Source organism: Poecilia formosa, unplaced genomic scaffold, assembly GCF_000485575.1.
Source record: "Poecilia formosa unplaced genomic scaffold, Poecilia_formosa-5.1.2 Scaffold27, whole genome shotgun sequence".
Lineage (NCBI taxonomy): Eukaryota > Metazoa > Chordata > Actinopteri > Cyprinodontiformes > Poeciliidae > Poecilia > Poecilia formosa.
The window spans coordinates 1662052-1681020 of record NW_006799966.1 but is presented as its reverse complement, the minus strand read 5'-3'; the positions used below and the strand labels follow the sequence as shown (position 1 = coordinate 1681020).

At 40.4% G+C, this 18969-nt stretch overlaps 1 protein-coding gene across 13 annotated transcripts in view; it reads left to right on the top strand.

The window, feature by feature from the left end:
• greb1l (GREB1 like retinoic acid receptor coactivator) overlaps positions 1-18969 on the top strand; it is a 55670-nt gene that overhangs the window by 34449 nt on the left and 2252 nt on the right. For 5 of the 13 annotated variants that reach the window (XM_016669683.1, XM_016669687.1, XM_016669679.1 and 2 more), the window contains 27 exons: positions 333-479; positions 825-947; positions 3333-3470; positions 3596-3721; positions 4644-4781; positions 4969-5154; positions 5688-5987; positions 6068-6196; positions 6468-6602; positions 7522-7722; positions 8245-8425; positions 9310-9499; positions 10339-10475; positions 10563-10905; positions 11329-11444; positions 11706-11938; positions 12123-12688; positions 13249-13354; positions 14112-14258; positions 14357-14499; positions 14592-14753; positions 14895-15099; positions 16654-16816; positions 17285-17512; positions 17590-17731; positions 17843-18043; positions 18496-18634. In XM_016669683.1, coding sequence (XP_016525169.1) covers positions 333-479; positions 825-947; positions 3333-3470; positions 3596-3721; positions 4644-4781; positions 4969-5154; positions 5688-5987; positions 6068-6196; positions 6468-6602; positions 7522-7722; positions 8245-8425; positions 9310-9499; positions 10339-10475; positions 10563-10905; positions 11329-11444; positions 11706-11938; positions 12123-12688; positions 13249-13354; positions 14112-14258; positions 14357-14499; positions 14592-14753; positions 14895-15099; positions 16654-16816; positions 17285-17512; positions 17590-17731; positions 17843-18043; positions 18496-18634 — 5025 coding nt within the window. Of the gene's footprint in view, positions 1-26; positions 480-824; positions 948-3332; positions 3471-3595; positions 3722-4643; positions 4782-4968; positions 5155-5687; positions 5988-6067; positions 6197-6467; positions 6603-7521; positions 7723-8244; positions 8426-9309; positions 9500-10338; positions 10476-10562; positions 10906-11328; positions 11445-11705; positions 11939-12122; positions 12689-13248; positions 13355-14111; positions 14259-14356; positions 14500-14591; positions 14754-14894; positions 15100-16653; positions 16817-17284; positions 17513-17589; positions 17732-17842; positions 18044-18495; positions 18635-18969 lie in introns of those variants that run through there. The other 8 variants (XM_016669689.1, XM_016669688.1, XM_016669684.1 and 5 more) reach the window with 7 other exon arrangements.

Here is an 18969-nt window from a genome sequence, read left to right as displayed (position 1 = left end):
ATTTATTTATTTATTTATTTATTTATTTATTTATTTATTTTGGATAAATGCATCCTATGTCTGTGAAACATTTTGTGTACTGGTGGCTGCAGCTGAGATTGGGCCTCATGCAAAACCACACACCTTTTAGTATGTTTAATTAATAGAAGATTAACAAAATTCCTTTATGTTAATTTTTTAAGTAGTTCATCCACAACTTTACACATTTTTGCACATGCAAAAACTATTTCTTTACTTTCTCGAAATTAAATAAAGAGCTCCAAGTGATGCTGTGTGTTTTTATTGCTCAAAAACAAAACAGTTAGTCACTAATAATGTGCAACAACGTACAGTTTGTCCTCTGCTCGCGTTCCTAGACAGCAAAACCCGCCAGTGTTCCAGCAGCGTCTTGACCTCCAAGCCGAGTTCATCCTCGTCTCTGAGCAGCAAAGAAAACGGTGGCACCAGTGGACACAGCTCGTCCCCCTTCTCCCTCTCAGGTGAGGCTGCGTGTTTGCAGCATTAAACTCTTTTGCTAGGAGAAATCTGGCTCAGACACACTCAGTTTCACTGAAGCCTGGCATTTGAACGGATCCACTGTGTTACATGTGTTGAGCAGCTTCCGTCGAGGACTTTGTAAGATTTTGGTCCGGTCTCATCAGTGGGACTCGTAATTATTTTTTAAGTTCAACGACATCTACTGGATAAATAAGAAGAATGGAGGAATGTTACAGCTTTCTAAATGTTTTATAGACAGTAAGATTATGAACAAAACATCTCACACTTCAACTTTACACAGTGGTTCTGAATAGTTTCTTCAAACCGTTTTTTGTTTTCGCCTCTAGATTCCCCGCCCACTCGGATGGCACACGCTTCCTCTGTCTTTTTTGGCAGTCAGGATCTCGGAAGGGACTGTAGTTTCCTCAAACCTCTGGCCTCCACTCCCGGAAACAAAACGTTGCCATTAGGTAAAGACCGTTTCCCTAGTTTGAATAACTTTTTCCCCACATTATTAACAGTTCACCTTGTATTTTGATATACATTTGCATCTTAAAAACACAATTAAACCCAAACTTTATTTGAACATTTGAAAGGATTTGAGCTACCGCATCGACCTGTACACAGCCGACACTTGAGCGGCCCCGTCGTTACACTAAAAGATGTTGCTTAGCTACAGGCAGTCGCTTTATGTGGTGCATCAAAAAGGAGTCGTTTGCTGACCATAAGCCAAAGATTAACCTCTGCTCCGGCCTCTTTAGACACACTCCCAAATCAAGTTGCACACATAAACACAAGCGTGTGCGTGCACACCAATCAATATTGGAGGAAGAAACGCTGTAATGATTTTTCTTAAGGCCTTGCTACCCATTAGGCGTTTTACAAGGTTGCGATATTGACAAGCAAAGGCTACACATAATGATTGGTGCTGCAGCATCTTGCACGCACGGTGCGTATGAGATGGGAAAATGTCCTATCGTAACAGACATGCATGTATAGGAAATCAATAAGCCACTGTTAGTCCTGACTCATTTAAATTTATTGTTTATCCTCTGCAGACAATTACATGCTCAAGGAAAATATGTGCATATATGTTGAATGGCTTCGGTCCAGGACGTTGTTTGTGAGTCCTGGACTTACTAATGAAAACTAGCGTTAATTTTTATGTAGCACTATTAAGTTAATAGAAACGCACTGCCGTGTCCTGGTGTTTTAACAGAGTGCAGAGCTGACAGCAAATGAAGGAGGAGAAACTGTCAAGTGGTTGTTTGACCAGTGGGAAAAAAAAAAAAGACAAAAGTTGTTTTAAAGCAAATAGAAAACAAGGCTTCAGAAAGTAACTAAAATCATTAGACGTGGATAAGGCTCCATTTTTCTTGTTGTTAATTGTTTTATTTTAACAGCTTTTTCCACAACTCTGCTACTTTAGAGCTGATTCAGCAGTCCATGATCATTGTCAGTTTTTTTGTTTTTTTGCCACAGGTTGGGTGTGACTTGAGTGTAAATAGTGGGAACAGGTGCAGATGAGGTGGGTGTGTTAGCCAAAAGGCAGGGTGAGGACTTAATGACTGAAAAGTGCCTCAGATTCCTTTAAAGAAAGAAAAAAAGGAAACGTGGTGAATTCTTGCAGCCTCACCAGAAATAACAGCTTTGCTTATCCTAAAGTTCGCTAGATTTGCATGGGGAAATCTGGCAGTTTAGGTTAGTGCACTGTCCAGTTCTGCCACGCCGATTCATGCAAGCGTTAAGGTATTTATTTTACACATGTAGGGTCTTGTGAGAAGAGTCACAGGACATGAAGTCATGTCAGCGTGGAAAATGTTGACAAACCTTTGCCTAATAGGCTGTAACAGAGCGTGAGACCCTGACCTGCAGGCATGGGACTGCTGCTAGGGAGTTAGGTGACCATCCCCCGCCTTCCCTCTTACATTGTGATGCAAACTGTTGATAAGCTAGATTCTATTTCTGGTAAGCATTTTATGCAGGAAGGGCCGCCATAACAGGCGAATTATGCAGCTCTAAAAGAAATGCAATAATCTGTGCAAATGACTATGCATTATGTTACCATTAAGGACTGAGAATGTGCTTGCAGCATTACTCCAGTGCCTTGGAAAAGCACTTGCGGCTCTTGGACCTTTTCACATTTTTGTCACTTTACAGCTGAATTCTCAGGTCAAATGAATTTTCAGGCGAGAGAATCAGTTGACAGGGCAGCTGCTTTTAATTGTTCTTCCCCAGAGAGAGGCATAATTGTTGAATCTGTTGAGGGAAAGACAATAAACATTTCAATGCGGACACTTTTGTCAGATGAAAGCCCTTTGTAGTGGGATCAAAAATAACAACTCTCTCAGTAAAAGCATCCTGCTCTGGGAGGCTTTTCTTCAGCAAGACAGGGAAGTTCGTCAGAGTTGACGGGAAGACGGACGGAGCCAGATAACGCAGGAAGAAATCCTGTTGGAAGCTTGAAACTGGGGCAGAGATTCATGTTTCGCCTGGAGAATAACACTGAGCATATTTTCAGAATAGTTTAGAACAAAGCATAATCATTTGTAAGACGATTATTGAAAATCTGTCAGTACCTAAAAATTGATTGTTGTTCACATCCAATTTTCCTGAGCCTGAGCTACTTCGAAAGAAGATTGGACAAACATTTTAGTCAGTGAAAAGCTGATAGAAATATAACTGCTTAAGACCTAAAGCGCTAAATGAAGACAAGTCTACCCTACTACTCAGGGTGGTTTTGATATATATGCTCACAACATTTTTCAGACCTCTGAAGGGTTTGAATACTTTAGGAAGGTGCTGTATGTGATTTATTAATTCAACGTGCTCTGTGTGTATGCGTGTGCCTGCAGTACCCACGGCTCTTAGGGTGAACGGTCCAGCGAACGGCCTTGGTGTTGATGTGCACACTTCGTTGCTGAGCCCCTCGCAGGTCTCCTTGGTTCCTCAGGCTCAGGGGTATCGCACTCCTGATTTAGGAGACAGTCCTGGTAGGTTCTTTTTCTTTTCCTCCCTCTTATTCTTCTTTCATCTTCAGTTTGTCTTTCTTCTGATCTGCTGTATTTGTATGTAACGTTGTTTTTTTTTGTTTTTTTTGTCTCTGTTTGATGATCAGTATCCTCTGCAATGAACTCCGGTCCTCCGAAGAAGCGCCATCGCAGCTGGCATCCCAGCACCTTGGTCCCAGTCCCACCAACGGCCGTCCCTGTGCCGGCGATTCGCCCAGTAGTTGGCTCTCCAGGTTTGTTTCTCAACCCTATGTTTTCTTTTTTGTAAAAAAAAAAAATAGATTCTACTTTTGACTATTATTGCTCTACAAAGCTTTTTCATTCACTGTCCAAATGTCTGTCTGTGACCCTGTGAGCGCAGTCTCTTTTCTTTTACAGACATAGATTTTGTCTTTCCCTCTTGTGGCTTCCCATCCCTCCCATGCGGAGATGATTTTCCCCTGACGTCACTTAGCTCCTCTGGTTGTTAAGGGTGATTCACTCTGTGTGGCCATGGAGATAGAGCAGGACTACTCTGTGCCAAAATAATGTTGATAATTTTACTCTTGGGTAAAGCTGTCTAGTTATTATGTAATAGGAGTTGACACACAACTGTATCACGCTCCATTATTATTATTATTATTATTATTAGCTCCAACAGTAAAAATCTGGAATAATCAAACCTTCATTTTTAGTACTTTCTCTCAGTGTGGAAAAATCCCACTGCAAGAAATAATAGTTAAAAAATCACCAGGTCAGACATCAGACAGAGTCAAGTCAAATGTGTTTGTATTGCATATTTCAGCAAGAGAAGGATTTCAAAGCTAAATTGACCCTCAGTATTACAGATCCTCTACCGTGCTTTACATTGACCTGACGTGCTTTTCAACATATAAGTATGCTCATTTATCTTTTTTATTAAAAACTTGTTTTCTTTAGTTTTCTTTCACTGACTTTAAAGTGTAAAGTTTTTAACCGCATCAAGGGCCTGCTTTGATCTTTTCCTGGAGAAACGTGTAAACTTTTGCTGTGTTTCAGAAAAAAAAAAAAACATTTTCTATCTCTTTTTCCTCAAAACAGCAAAATGGTCGCCGTATCTGCAGCTGTCAAATAAATGTAATCAATAATCATTTTTACATGTGCGAGCACTGACTCTTCTTCTTAATTATCCGCCAGGTTCTGTATTAGCCGTGTCGTCTCCTCAGCCGCCGGCCGCTGGCGTCATTCAGCCCCAGCCTGTCAACGCAGGAGAAACGGTCATCGTTCCTGAAAACCTCCTCAACTCTTCAGGCGTTCGTCCCATCATCCTCATTGGTAGAAGCTTCTTTTCACTCATCTGCTTTATACTAAACACATTCAATCCGCTCTGTCCGGCAAAGCAAGCAAAATGAAACAATGACATCTGTTGTACATGTGCACGAAGGGAACATTTTTTGGAGGGTTTTTATTTATGAACACAAACACTTTCACTGTTTCATTCATGGCAATGTTTCTCCTTTAGGGCATGGCACTTTACCTTATTTCTATGGGAACGTTGGCAATATAGTGGTGAGCCCCCTGCTGGTCAGCTGCTATAAGAGCAGCCAGTTGACAGAAAAAAACCTGGAGACATTGGGTCTCCACAGCAGCCAGATGCTCAGTGTGGAGATGATGATCCTGCTCACTTTGCAGTATCTTGCACGTTTAGGTAAGCATCTGTTTGTTAAATATGTAAGTAACAAAAAAAGAAGCACCATTCACATCATCTTAATCTGAATATTACTTAGAAGTTATTTAAGTAATGTGCTGTGAATGGCAAATATCTTGTTTCATAGATAAATTACAAACAAAGTGGTATCTTTAAATCTTCAATTCAGCCCAGTTTTCTTTAATAGTGTCGTTTATTCCGTTTTTTTTCTACTGCTGAACTTTTCATCGACAGACTTGGATGCAACGCTCTGTGAGGAGCTTCCTTCTTTAAAGATGACTGGAACATAGCCTATTATTTCTATATCGAAGCTCCTACTTTATAGGTCTTTGTAAAATATTAAAATGTAAAAAAATTCTGGATTAAGCTTATCCGTGTAAAACATAAAATGAATAAATTCTCAAAATATCCAAATCCGTGTAATATACCTACTCAATGAATTAACTTTTTGAGGCAAATTATGGGAATGAAATCATTTGATTTTGTAATTCAACCTGGTGAAGTTTATTTCTTCATTTCAACCTCCTCTGCAGCTCCAAACCAGATTCCTCTGAGAGAGGAGCTGGAGCAGATCGTCTTTAAGGCCATGCTGTGCTGTCCTGGGAATCCGTCCATCTCCCCATCCCAGCTTCCATGGCTGGCTCGACTGGAAGCGAGCGTCTCCGGGGGCAGCGTGCAGGTCGTGGTAACCCACAATTCTTTGGGGGAGGGGATCTCTGAGTCCCTGCGCTCTCTCAGTGAAGGTCCTCAGCATCAGCAGCGCCTGCCAACCTACGTTGTCGTTATATGTGCCTCGAAAATGAACGGCAACGAGTTCTGTGTGCTTGTTTTAGGTGAGTCCGAAGCACTGCATTTCACAGTTTCACGATCAGCCTGCACACAGCTTGATCTTAACACTCGTTTACCCCTTCAGGAAAGTACCAAGCACGCGCTTTAGCTGAAGGAATGCTCACAACCAACGAGTTTCTGAAGGAAATCAGCTACGAACTCATCACAGGGAAAGTCGGTGTCCTGGCATCTCATTTCAAAACAACCTCCCTTGGTAGGTTCTCTTGTCTGCCTGAGACAGATTTTATTGCTTAAGTATATGACTATATTGAGTCATGTTATTTATTTATTGCAATAGGTAAACATGTCAAATCTACAAGCTGCTCTTCTCCATAAGATAAATAAAACAGTTCGAGTGCTTCGTTGCACAACATAGAGATGATCCAGGACAAAGAGTCCGGTGTATCACATTTATGCTCAACTTGTGCTTGCTCCTCTGCGTCATTATGGCCACTGTTTTTACTTTCTTTTTTTTTTTCTTTCAGGGGACAATCTTGACAAGCAGCTCGTACGATATCAGCGCAGACGGAAAGGACAGGTCATCCAGCCCTTCCAGGGCGATGTCACTGAGAACATCCAGTCACAGGAGCCTGCCAGCATGTCACCACCACCAGACACAGGTTGGACTCCTCTGCTTGCTAGTAAACTTTATTTTAATTGAATTTGTTTGTTTCCGACCAGAATTCAGCAGCCATTTGATCGCTAAGTCAACTCAACTCAAGCAGTACCTCGGTGTTTTGAAATGTATTACAATTTCTGTCTGGATCTATGTGACAGTGAACTAAATGAACATTAGACCATTAATTAGAAGTTAATTATTAGTTGTTGTGGTGGCTGGTGGTGAGGGTACACATAATGTTCTCCAAAACATAGATAAATCCCTCTATTTTAAAACTTGGCTAAAGATAGCAAAGGTTTTTGTAAAACATTTTCTTTGTTGCTGCTGGGAGTAAACTAAGACATCTCCCATGCCAACAAAAAAAAAAGAAAACATTTGACCCAAAAATAAGGCAACAATCGGAGAACCTTTTTTTTTTTTTTTTTTTTTACCTAAGATAATTCATCAGTTCATTGATCACCATTGAAAAAGAACAGAATTCACAAAAATCACTCATCATTTTTAATTGAAACAAAGTCCTGAGCTGAGCTGTCAACTCAAAACATTTGGACACCAGTGATTTATCTTAAATTTTAAATCTTTACTGTAAATTCTCATGAATTTACACCAATATTTTTGTTTGTTTTTCATCATCCTGAATAAATTTACCTACTTTATCAGAGTCTTTTTTGACAAAACTCATGTTTATTATGTATATTATTTTTCTCCATGTATTTTTTTTTCTTAAAGTCATAAATCGACTTCTAAGCTTAAATATAAAATAAGAATCATATAGTCTTCAGTCTTCTGACCCCACTAGGGACAAGGAAGGAAGGAAGGAAGGAAGGATGGAAGGATGGATGGATGGATGCATGGATGCATGGATGGATGGATGGATGGAGTATATTACCATATAGTGCCTCATTCTTTTCCCCCTGCAGTGGAGCTCCTAAATAGAGTCTTTCAGATCTATCCGGCCCAGCTGACTGTGGCTCGAAGTCTTCTCTCCCAAGTCTGCTCCATTGCTGATTCAGGGACCCAGAATCTGGATTTAGGTCGCTTTTGTAAAGTGGACTTTCTGGTTCTGGTTCCTCCATCTCACATTCTAGTGCACCAGACGGCCCAACGCATCCGACAATCAGGTAATGTCGCGGAGAAAATGTCTGTCGCAAAAGCCGTTTTAAAATTTCTTTCCTTTGAACTGCAGTTTTTTTTTATTTCAGATTTCAATAACACACTTCCTACACTGTTTAGTAAACTGTGGAGAAATGTGGAATTATATTTATGTATTTTCCAGCCTTGGAAAGATTTGGAAAACATATGGAAAATGTTTATTTCCTTCAATGTCATTATTACTTCTCTTTTTTCCTCCCTCTCTCCATCTTTCTATAGTCCTAAGCAATCTTCCTTAACAATTTCCCTCTTCCATCATCCGCCCAACCGTCTCTCTCCCCCTTAATCCCAGTGGAAATTTTCCAGGTTTTACGGAAAATTCAAACTTAACTCTTGTATTTATAGTTTAAACATTAACTAAATGAACTCAGGACTATGGGCAATTTGAGTCATTTCAAACATGAAAAATGTACAGCTGTATGGAAGCTGTTACATCACAGTTTTAAAAAAATCAAGTCCTGTTTTCAGTAAGCGTCTGTTTTTTGGCTCAGGAGTCCTTGTGGATTTGGGAAATGAAGATACGTCCACAGCCCAACAGAAATCAGAGAAGTATGTGGTGCGTCTAGACGCCGATGTTCACACCAAGATGGAGGCCTTCATGAAGAAAGTGAAGCAAAACCCATACACATTGTTTGTCCTCATCCATGACAACTCACACGTTGACCTCACAAGGTGATGAACACCTTCAAAGTCCTTAATAAGTATTTGATAAACCACTTCTTAGTTTGGAGGGCCGACTGTGAAAATAAAGCTGTTATGACTGGAAATTCAACCTTGTCCATCTTAAACCCTAAATAAATCAGCGGACAGCTGCAACAAATGAAAACCAATACTTTCGCTTGAAAGCTATTAAACCTTGGCAAGTAGTTTTATAGTCTATTTCCATAAAATAGACTTTACTACGCATTATAAATGCGTGGTAAAGATCTCTGGCACTTGTACTTCATTTAGTGTTTGGGGGAATTTGGATACGCAGCTATTTACAAAGTAAATACATTGCAGAACAGCTGTAATCTAGAGCTAATAACAGCCAGAGGCGAGGAAATATGGCTAATAACATTCAGAGGAAATATGCTCTTATATGAACTCAGTTCTTTGTTGCAAGTCAGAAAAGCAGTAGAAATCATCGTTTGCTCCACTTAATCAACAGGCTGATTACGGTTAGAAATTTAAGCTAAAAGCAATGTACGTCTCCACATTACCCGTTCAAACATTAAATAATTTTTTTTTCTAAAAGAAGTTTAAATTCTAGACTACTGTTAATTCAGCAGTCTTCCACATAATTGTAGACCGTCACATATAATTTTTGCATTGAGAACGCTTCTTACACCCAGTGATATTTGCATCATGTTGTTAGAAACATGGGCTTATATTGCTCTCTGTTCTTCAGAACTTTTGTTTATGGACTATCTTCCCTTGCACCAACATATTCAACAGGAACAAAAAGCTTTGTGCGTGTCCATGGCCCACATCAGACTTGCTTTTATTAAACTTGTTGCATATTGTAGTAGAAATGTACAGATTCTGAATTTTCCACGATGCACCTTCATCTCCAGTGCCCTGTCGGGCTCTGTGTGCCACGGGGAGCTGCAGGGTCTGGCTGACCGGGTGGTGAACTGCCAGGAAGTCCTGGACGCCATGAACCTCTTGGTCCTGCAGGTCAGCTGCTTCCCTTACACCCTGCAGACCCACCAGTCCCGCATCAGCATCCACAATGAAATTCACTGGCCATCCAGTGACCATTTGGTAAGTTGTTTGTCCTCACAACATCAGAAAACTATCGGAAACACACTGAAGTAGGGGTATAACGAATAACATTTTAAGTTGTGACATTCTGTATTTTTAACTATTTATTTATGTATTTATTCAATTATCATGTAAAACTTTCAGTGCCAGTTTTTTTATATAAATGTATAATATAAATTGTTATTTTGTAGAACAGTTTCTTTCTCAGTTATTCTATTTATTCATTAAATTAAATGACCAGCTCAAATTATTATCTTCCTTTTCAAAATGTTGGTTTTATTAAAATATGGAAATGATCACTTTCCTTCTGACTAGCATCCAAAGCTCCTCTACTTACTCAATTATTAGTGTCATTATTATTATATGGGCTGCACAGAGGCATAGTTGGTAGCTCTGCTGCCTTGCAGTGACAAGGTCCTGGATTTGAATCCTAACCTGACCTTTTTACATTAGATATTTCATATTACAAATATTAATGGACTTTAATGTTTGTTTTATGAACTAAATAATACCCTCATTTAAAGGTAAGATCTTAATTAATGTATTTATTTAAGATATAATTTTTTTTATTTTATTTAGCTTATTAATGAAAAACCCTTTGTTTACAACAACAGAAGTTGTCACTTTTCCGCCTGTGGCTCAACTACTCCACCTGCTGGACTAAAATATATATTCACAGTAAACTGTCAAAGGAAATAGGGGATGTTTGTGCTTTGCTTTTTAACTCCACAAAATTGAGATCTAAGTGACTGTTTGAAAAAAACAAAATACAGCAATACTCGGTAAGGAGTTTTCTGGCCATTCACTTTTGTTTTGTTGTTATGAACATTTTCTTCCAGCAGAGGGAGCAACCTCCTCATGCGTTGGTCTACTTTGGCCTGAGGGACTACAGCTGCTCCCTGCAGTGGGGCGTGGCCAGCCCCATCCTGCGCTGCGATGATGCGTTTGAGAAGATGGTTCATACCCTCTTAGAGAGGTAAGGCTAACACCAAGGAACAGTTTCTCTTAAAAACCTGAACAATTAATCATTATAATCAGCTAAACTCTCCAACATGGCTCCCAGACATCCCCACCTGCACAGCATGGTGATTCGTAGCTACCTGCTGATTCAGCAATACACAGAGGCCATGATGGCCCTGACCTCTTCCCCGTCCCTGAGGGATCACATAACCCCGGAGACCCTGGCCGTGGTGGAGGACCTGATAAACGCTCCAAGTCGAGAGGGCTCCCAGGGCCGTGGCCACATGCTGCTGGTGCGCGTCCCCTCGCTGCAGCTGGCGATGTTGGCCCGAGAGAGACTGGAGGATGTGAGGGACAAGCTGGGACTGCAGCTGTGCTTCGCAGTACTGTTGGGAAGCCCAGCGTCTGAACTCAACCTGTCCAGAAACTTCATCAACAACCTCAGGGTGAGAAAACATAAGATCAGAACCACTGTTTTTCTCTTTATGGCGGCTTGTCAGAGCATTTTGGAGTTGATTTCTTTAAAATAGTTTGTTTTGGTTACCTTGAAAATTGGACTACAACATTTTTTTTTTCTTTTCCACTTTGTCATGTTGCATAAAACCCAGGGGGGAGGGGTTTTTTTTGCTTCAGCAAAGTTTTCTCAAGTTCAAGGAAAATGGCAACATTTGCAATAAATTGCAGTTTAAAAATAAACCTCTAAGAACCCAGTAGTTGTGAAAGGTTGTAAACTTAAATATTTTCTTCATATTCCTCACATAAAACTGGACTGGAAATATTAAAAAGCTGTGAATGCTTGTGTTTATGTTCTTCCATTTGAATTAAACATTTTTACAAAAAAAATGGGTGGGTTTTTTTTTCTGCCGCAGACGTGGAGAGGCTGTGAGAATGAAGAATGGGTACCACACACGTATGAGGATCTGGAGGGGCTGCCCTGTATCATCATTCTCACAGGGAAAGACCCACTTGGAGAAACCTTCCCCCGGTACTCACACTCTTCACACATAAAGCTGTGAAACATCACCACAGACAGCTGATTTCCACAGTGGCTTTGATCTAGCCATGAATCGATGCCATGCAGTTTCTTTTAACTTAAAATAAATCAACTTTAGTGATTTAGAAAATTTATTTTCATAATTCCGATCATTTATTTTAGTTTTAAATTATTTTTCAGAATAAAAGTCTTGTAGAAACTTAGCAAATAAAACAAATAAAATGTCTAATCGTCACAATTCTGACCCTCCAGGTCTCTGAAATATACGGACTTGCGTCTGATAGACTCCAGCTACCTGACCCGTACTGCCCTGGAGCAGGAGGTGGGTCTTGCCTGCACCTATGTTTCTCTAGATCTGGTCCAGGAGTCCAAGACCTCTACGGCTCCTCGGGAATCAGATGGAGAGAAAACCACAGGCAGCCTGAATGACGGGGACGAGCTGGAGAGACCTCAGAGCAACGGCAGCGCTGCGACCAGAACATCTGGTGAGTCTCTGAGAAATGCTGGAATGTCATGTTAAAGAAGAGCTCTAACTACATCTGGTGACAGAAAACAAAGTGTGCCGAATTTGGGATATTTCAATAAGTTTTACAAACCATTAGACATTTTACAGCTCAACATTTTGTATCGTAGTCTTTATTTTCTGTTTCTCTCTACATCCTCAATAAGGCTCGCTGGTGGAGAATGGAGTCAGTTCATCTGACTTGGCCGATTCGTTCCAGAAGCCCTCCACTTCCACCTCCCAACCCGAAGGCCTCGTCACCTCAGATGTGGCCACACTAACCGAAGGATTCAAGCAAGAGTGTGACTCTCTGGGAAGCCAGCTCTCCTCCAACCCTCTGAAAGCCCCCAACGTCCCTCCATCCAATTACTCTAGCTCTTCCTCATCCTCCCGCTCCACCTCTTCCTCTTCCACACAGAGGCCCAGCCAGTCCACGCAGTGCGGACGAGCGTCCAAGTGCTCCAGGGTGTCGCCGCGAACAGTCATCCTGTCACGGGCGGCGTACAACCTGCTGTCAGGGGAGTCGGGGAGTCAGCTGAGCTCCTTCTCACTTCTGCCTCACGCAGATGTGTCCTGGAGCAGTCCGCTGAGGCCACTCATCACACAGAACCTGCAGGGGGCAGACCAGAGCCTGTACTACCGCCAGTGGACCGTTGCCAGGCAGCATCACGCTGATTATGAAGCACCACCTGTGCCGCATCCACGACGCCTGCTCCTCAGCGGACCGCCACAAGTAAAACAAACACACGCATGTTCCCTCCAAAAGAGGTTTTGTGGAAATGTCTGATTTATTTCATAATTTATTTTTATTTTATTAAAGAAATTATGAGGTGCCTCGTCAAAAGTTGTAATTACCATTGAAGATTTAAACATTTTGTCACATTTCAGTCACAATTTCTTGTGTTAGTTTATTAATTAGTTGGCTTCTAAAGCCAGTTTGTTACCAAATCACATAACACATGACAGATTTGTATCTAAAAAAAAAAATTGGAAAGCCATGGATCCTTTTCATCTGACTTCACAGCTGTGCATATATGTGTATTCCTGCACATAGACATTTTGCTGGCTTATTATTTAAATACCCCATGGCATACACAGACACGATGTGAAAAGTTCAAGGTCTATGAATGCTTCTGCAAGGTACCATCTCTGTGGCCTATGGTGTAAATGAAGAAAAATGTGCCAATATTATCTTTCGATTTAAATTCAAATGCTTGCAAATTGTTATATATTCACTTAGACATATGTGAGTTATTACACAATTATACACATTGTTTTCTTGTCCTTCGTCAGGTGGGGAAAACTGGTGCCTACCTGCAGTTTCTACGCATCCTGTTTCGTATGCTCATTAGACTGCTTGAGGTTGATGTTTATGATGACGAAGAAGACGAGGAGGCAGGTGAGAACCACCAGGACTTTTGTATTTCTTCTAATCATTTTCTCTTTTTTTTTATTCCTTCAAAAATGATGGTGAAAATGGCAACAACTACATGTTTGTTCATGGTTTCTAACTGTCATTCAGAAGGCATATAGAATTTTCATTTCTTTGTCATTTGGTAAATAATACTAAATTTTAAATAAACAGCAACATCCTTAAATTGGAATTTTTCGTTTGTTTGTTTGTTTGTTTCATTTAAAAATATGTAAAAGAAAAATTAAAAAAGTGCAATGAATGTCAAAATGAAAACATAGGTCATTTTATTATACTCAAACATCAAATGACAGTCAAAAGCTACAGATTGTCCACTAATTTGTCCAGAGGATGTTATTTTTCTGAAAGATGCTGTTCTCAGGTGATGGATGCATTTAGATTTTGACTGTATTGATAAGTTTGATGTCCAGTAACAAGAAGTTACTCAAGGATATCTCAGCAAAAAATCACATTAAGATAACTGATGTTCAACTTTGAACCACGTAGCTGCTGAACAGAGATTCACCGACCATAATTTTGTGAAAGCTTTCTGATCGTAAAGCTTTGTCCTCTTACCGATTTTAGCCAATTACAGTTTCTCTTTAGTAAGTATGATATTAGAAGATGTATATCTATCATGTTCGATTACAAACTGTGTTTGAAAGCTCAAACATGTATATAACACAGGCTCCCACCATGCTGTCAGGTATCAGTAACAAATGTTTTTCCCACTTGTAACTTGCAGAAACTACAGATGCTACGACTCCAGCAAACACGCAGTGGCCCGACATTGAGGATATCCGAAAGCTGCCCTTTGACCCCAATCCCAGAGATCCTAAATTCAGGAAGGCCAGCCCGGTTTACTCTGATAAGATGCCAAAGTTAATTAAAGGTCAGGAATCTTATACTGAAAGAGTTGAAATCTTTCATTTCAAAAGTGTTTGTAATGTAAGTGCTACACCTTAAACACATGCAATGCAATTTGTTAAGCAGAGTTTAAGAAAGAAGGAGAGAACCAAACACAAGGCAAGAGAGTGACCAAGTCAATACGTCTAAGCCGGTTTGCTGCCCATAATGCCTTTCACCACTGTGAGCAGTGTCATCAATACTGTGAGGCAGTTCCTACTACACAGGTGAGCTGCATGCAGATTTCCTTCAAACTGTTATGATTAATAGACATCTTCTAAAATCTCCTCTCTACAAATATTGAATTTGTGTGTTATAGCTGTCGGAGTGCTCCTTACACGCTTTTACCTTCTGCTCATCCATGCTGGGAGAGGAGGTCCAGCTCCAGTTCTTCATTCCTAAAGCCAAGGAGCAGCACTTTGTTTTCAGTCATCAGGGGAGCCATCTGGAAAGTTTACGACTGCCTCTCGTCTCCACAAAGGTTAGATAATCCGTCTCTACGGCTAGTAGACGGATAAAAGAAGATCACTATACAAATATGTCATCAGCATAATGTATGATCAAGCAAGGTCTTATATGGGGAGAAGTGGTGATACTCATTTGTCTTCATGCTTCTGCACAGAACCCTGATCTTTTGAAGAGTCCAATCTTCACCCCGACAACCGGACGCCAAGAGCATGGGCTGCTCAATCTCTTCCACGCCATGGAGGGCGCCACTCATCTGCACATCCTGGTGGTCAAACAGTTTGAAATGCCCCACTACAGGAAGTACTGGCCCAACCACATCCTGCTCGTCTTACCAGCAATGTTCAACAGTGCCGGAGTTGGTGAGTGGCATACTCTCTTAACAAGACCAGTAAACTTAGGGGTCTGTGAGAAACACTTACTTCCCATGCTGATAAAGATGTCTAGAAGACCTTAAATTAAAATTTTAGTTTGTATTTAACTTGCATTATCTTGTTGCTCGTCACTGCAGCAGTGAGTTTGGGAAATTACTTGTACCTCACTTACTGTCCTCTTCAGTAAGTCTCTTTGGGCTCTTTCTTTTCTTGATAAATGTCAGTGACTTTTATTCTCATCTTTTCTTCAATTTCTGTTGATTGAAGAACATAATCAAAACGTGTGTTACTTTTTGAGATCTTTTGGCCTCGTTAGTTTTCCAAATAATGAAGTTAATCCCAATTGTTTCATGCAGTTGTTAACTGAGCAAGGGGAGCCATTACATTTTAACATAGCCTCAGATTGGTTTGAATAACTTTCTTCTAGAATCATTTGAGGACTGATTTTTATATTTACTCAGTTATTCTTTGCATGACAGTATTATTCCTTGTGTTATAATGTGAAGTGTATAATCCATTAAAAAGTAGTCATGTACTTTTCTAATTAATCTTAATCAGTACTACTTTTTAGGAGGGCCATTTATCGCATTACTGTTGATTTTGTTGAGAAATTACTTTCTTAGCATTAGGTTACATTGTTCTGAAACTCTCAGAGTTATGCTGCTTCAACAAAATAATCTTATTTTATGGCTTTTTATAGACCTTTACCAATAAATGTGGAGTGTGCTGTAAAATTACAGTATATTATGCCACAGATACGGACACATCTCTTTAATCACTATTGAATCTTTTAAATGCAGAAGAGTATTGAAAGCAGATAAATAGTCAAATTAAAGGACACAGAGAAAAAAATATTAAGATAACATTTGAAAATACCTCTACAAACTCCTACATAAGCTAAGTGTAGGAACTTAGCTCTTGTATATTTGTATATACAATACAAATATATGTATATTTATATGAATGTGGCTTGTAGGTTTCTCAACCTTTCTGTTTACATCCCATCATGTTGATAATAACCGCAGCATGTAGGCCAGTGGGGTCATTGGCTATTACTCTTGTGACTTTGAGCATCTTTTGTAAAGATGAAGGGTAAAAGCTTCTTTTAGCCAATCTGAGGAAGTCGCCCTGTATGACAACATCAATGGCATAATAAGGTGATTTGAAGAGCAGCCAATCAAGTGTGTGCTCTGCTTGAAAGAGGTGCAGCAGAGCGAAGCTGCGACCTGACAGATCACAGTTGTGTCACCTTGACCCCTAAAGCGCGGCTCCCTCTCAGTGTTCTCATTCAGGACAAACTGTTTGTGCTGTACACACATGCAACGTAAACTGTGTTCTGTGCCATAAAAACTGTGACTTTCTGCTTTTTATTAAACTGCAATAGCTCACATTTCATTTGTATATGCATATGCAATTTAAGGACAGCATGGGCATACTCATTACCTCCATCAGCAATTTGCTATGGCTAGAGGAACCTCTGGATGTTGTACTTTTAAGCAAACATGAATGACACACAGAGTAATAGGCTCCTGTCTGTTTAAGGTGCTGCTCGCTTCATGATCAAAGAGCTGTCATACCATAACCTAGAGCTGGAAAGGAACCGCCTGGAGGAGCAAGGTGTCAAGAGACAAGATGTATGGCCTTTCATTGTCATGATGGACGACTCGTGTGTGCTGTGGAACACCTTCCAGCCGACAGATGGAAGGTAGAACAGAGCTGGAATAACCTTGCTTTCCCCCAACCCCAAAATTGGGAGACAATATCTGAAATGAAAAGACAAGCTAAACAAACCATGTGCAATTTGTCTCGACAGTTGGTGACTGTTGGAGTTTATAAGTTTAACAAATTGTTAATTATTATTTTTGAGGTTATACCGCCTTATCTTGGCTAGATTTCAGTAGAGAAGTCCCCAGTACTACCTGTCTGTGATGAACTAGTCTTTAAAAACTAAACATCACCAGAAAAATGATTCAAACTGATGACGTGCGATGGTGATATTAGTTGTCTTTTGTCGACCCTATTTCCATTTTACCCAAATAGCTACACAGTTTGCATTTTTTTTTCCACATTGCATTCAGGATTGTGTTGTTAGGGGTTTAAACTTTGCATTTTTTTATGATAATTACAGACCTGTTAAAGTTGAAACCTTTCTTCCTTTCACTTGTTTTCTCAGTGAAACCTCAGATGGAAGCTCAGGCACCACCAATGTGTCTTTGAAAACAGTGCTGCAGCACATGGAGAACACACCCAAAATCTCCCTGTATGCTATCTGCGGTGTCCGCAAGTGGAGCAGCAGCCTGGCCCACAAGACTCCCCAAGACCCTTTCAGTCGGTGTCACCTCCACGACTTTGTCCTCCTTAATGTGGACCTGACGCAGAACGTTCAATATGACCTCAACCGGTAAGTTCACGTCCGCCTTTAAGCTGTTAATAACGTGTGCAGTAGTTTTGATTATTGGTCACCGCTGCCGTGTGCAGGTACGATTGTGAGGAGGTGGACTTTAATCTGAGGGTGAACAGCAGCGGGTTGCTGATATGCCGCTTTAACAACTTTTTCCTGATGAAAAAACACATTCCAGTCGGGGGGAAGAAAGATTTTGTAGTCAAACCGAAACTTGTGGTGAGCATTTCGTTTGTATTTTGAAGCGTCATTGACTGCCAAAGAGATAAAAATATGTACATTTTCTTTTTGCTCAACCTCACCCTGCCGGGCCTACTTTTGTCTCCTCAGGAAATTGAAAACAAGGCTCCGATCAGCCCGTCTCAGTACGTTTGTGCCCCAGACAGTGAACAGACCCTATTAGACGCCCCGGCTCAGTTCCTGCTGGAAAACTTCCTGCAGAGCTGCAGCCGCAGACTGTTTCCGAAAGCCGTTCAGAACAGAAACAACCCAGTTCTGTCCATCGATAGTTACCTCAACCTCAGCCCAGAGGTAAGATCTCCCAGGAGATTCGGCTGAGCTCTTCAGCTACTTGTCCAGGAACTGAACAGCGAGGAGTTATTATATCTGTGTTCTAAATCTGAAAATTTCATTCTGTCGAATATCTTTAAACAAGACGTCTTTGCTGGGTCTCTTTTCAAAGAACATTCTGACCTGCTTACAAGCACATGTGCCGACGGCGAATGCTAACGAGGCAACTTCTGTATATGAGATCATATTTGTGACTTTGCACAACCTCAGCACAAACAGTTTGCTTATGTAAACATTTCTTCTTTTTGGTTTGTTTTGTTTTATTCCACACAATCTGCACAGTTGTTTGTTCTGATGAACCCAGAAACTTCCCGACACAGGTTTCAGAATGTTTCTAGGCAATACGTATCACCTCTTGTTTGCTTTATTTTACTCTAGCGGCAGTGATAACGTGTCTTACATTCTTTTTGCAGATTTCTGTGTGCTACATCAACTCTCGCCCACACTCCACCAATCTCAACCATCAGGGTCTGGTGTTCAGTGGCCTACTACTTTACCTGTGTGACTCCTTCGTTGTTTCCGGACTCCTCAAGAACTTCCGCTTCCTGAAAGGTGACAGGCCTCCATGTTTGCAGATTGAAATTTTAACAGTTACCTATTTTGTGGAATTACAACCACATACTTCAATGTATTGGATTTATTTATGGTAATAATACAAAGTGGAAGGACTAGTATATGATATTTGGTTTTGGTTATACAAATAAACATCTAGTGGGTTGCATATGTAATACAGTTGGGTCTCAGAAAAAAAAAAGAGGCTACAAATTGACATCATGCGTTTCACATTTTTTGAATCTAAAAATACTTAATATATTTATTTAAAATATTTTGAACACCATGTATCATTTTAAGTGTACTACAGCAGTTGTCACACTCTCTTACAAGTG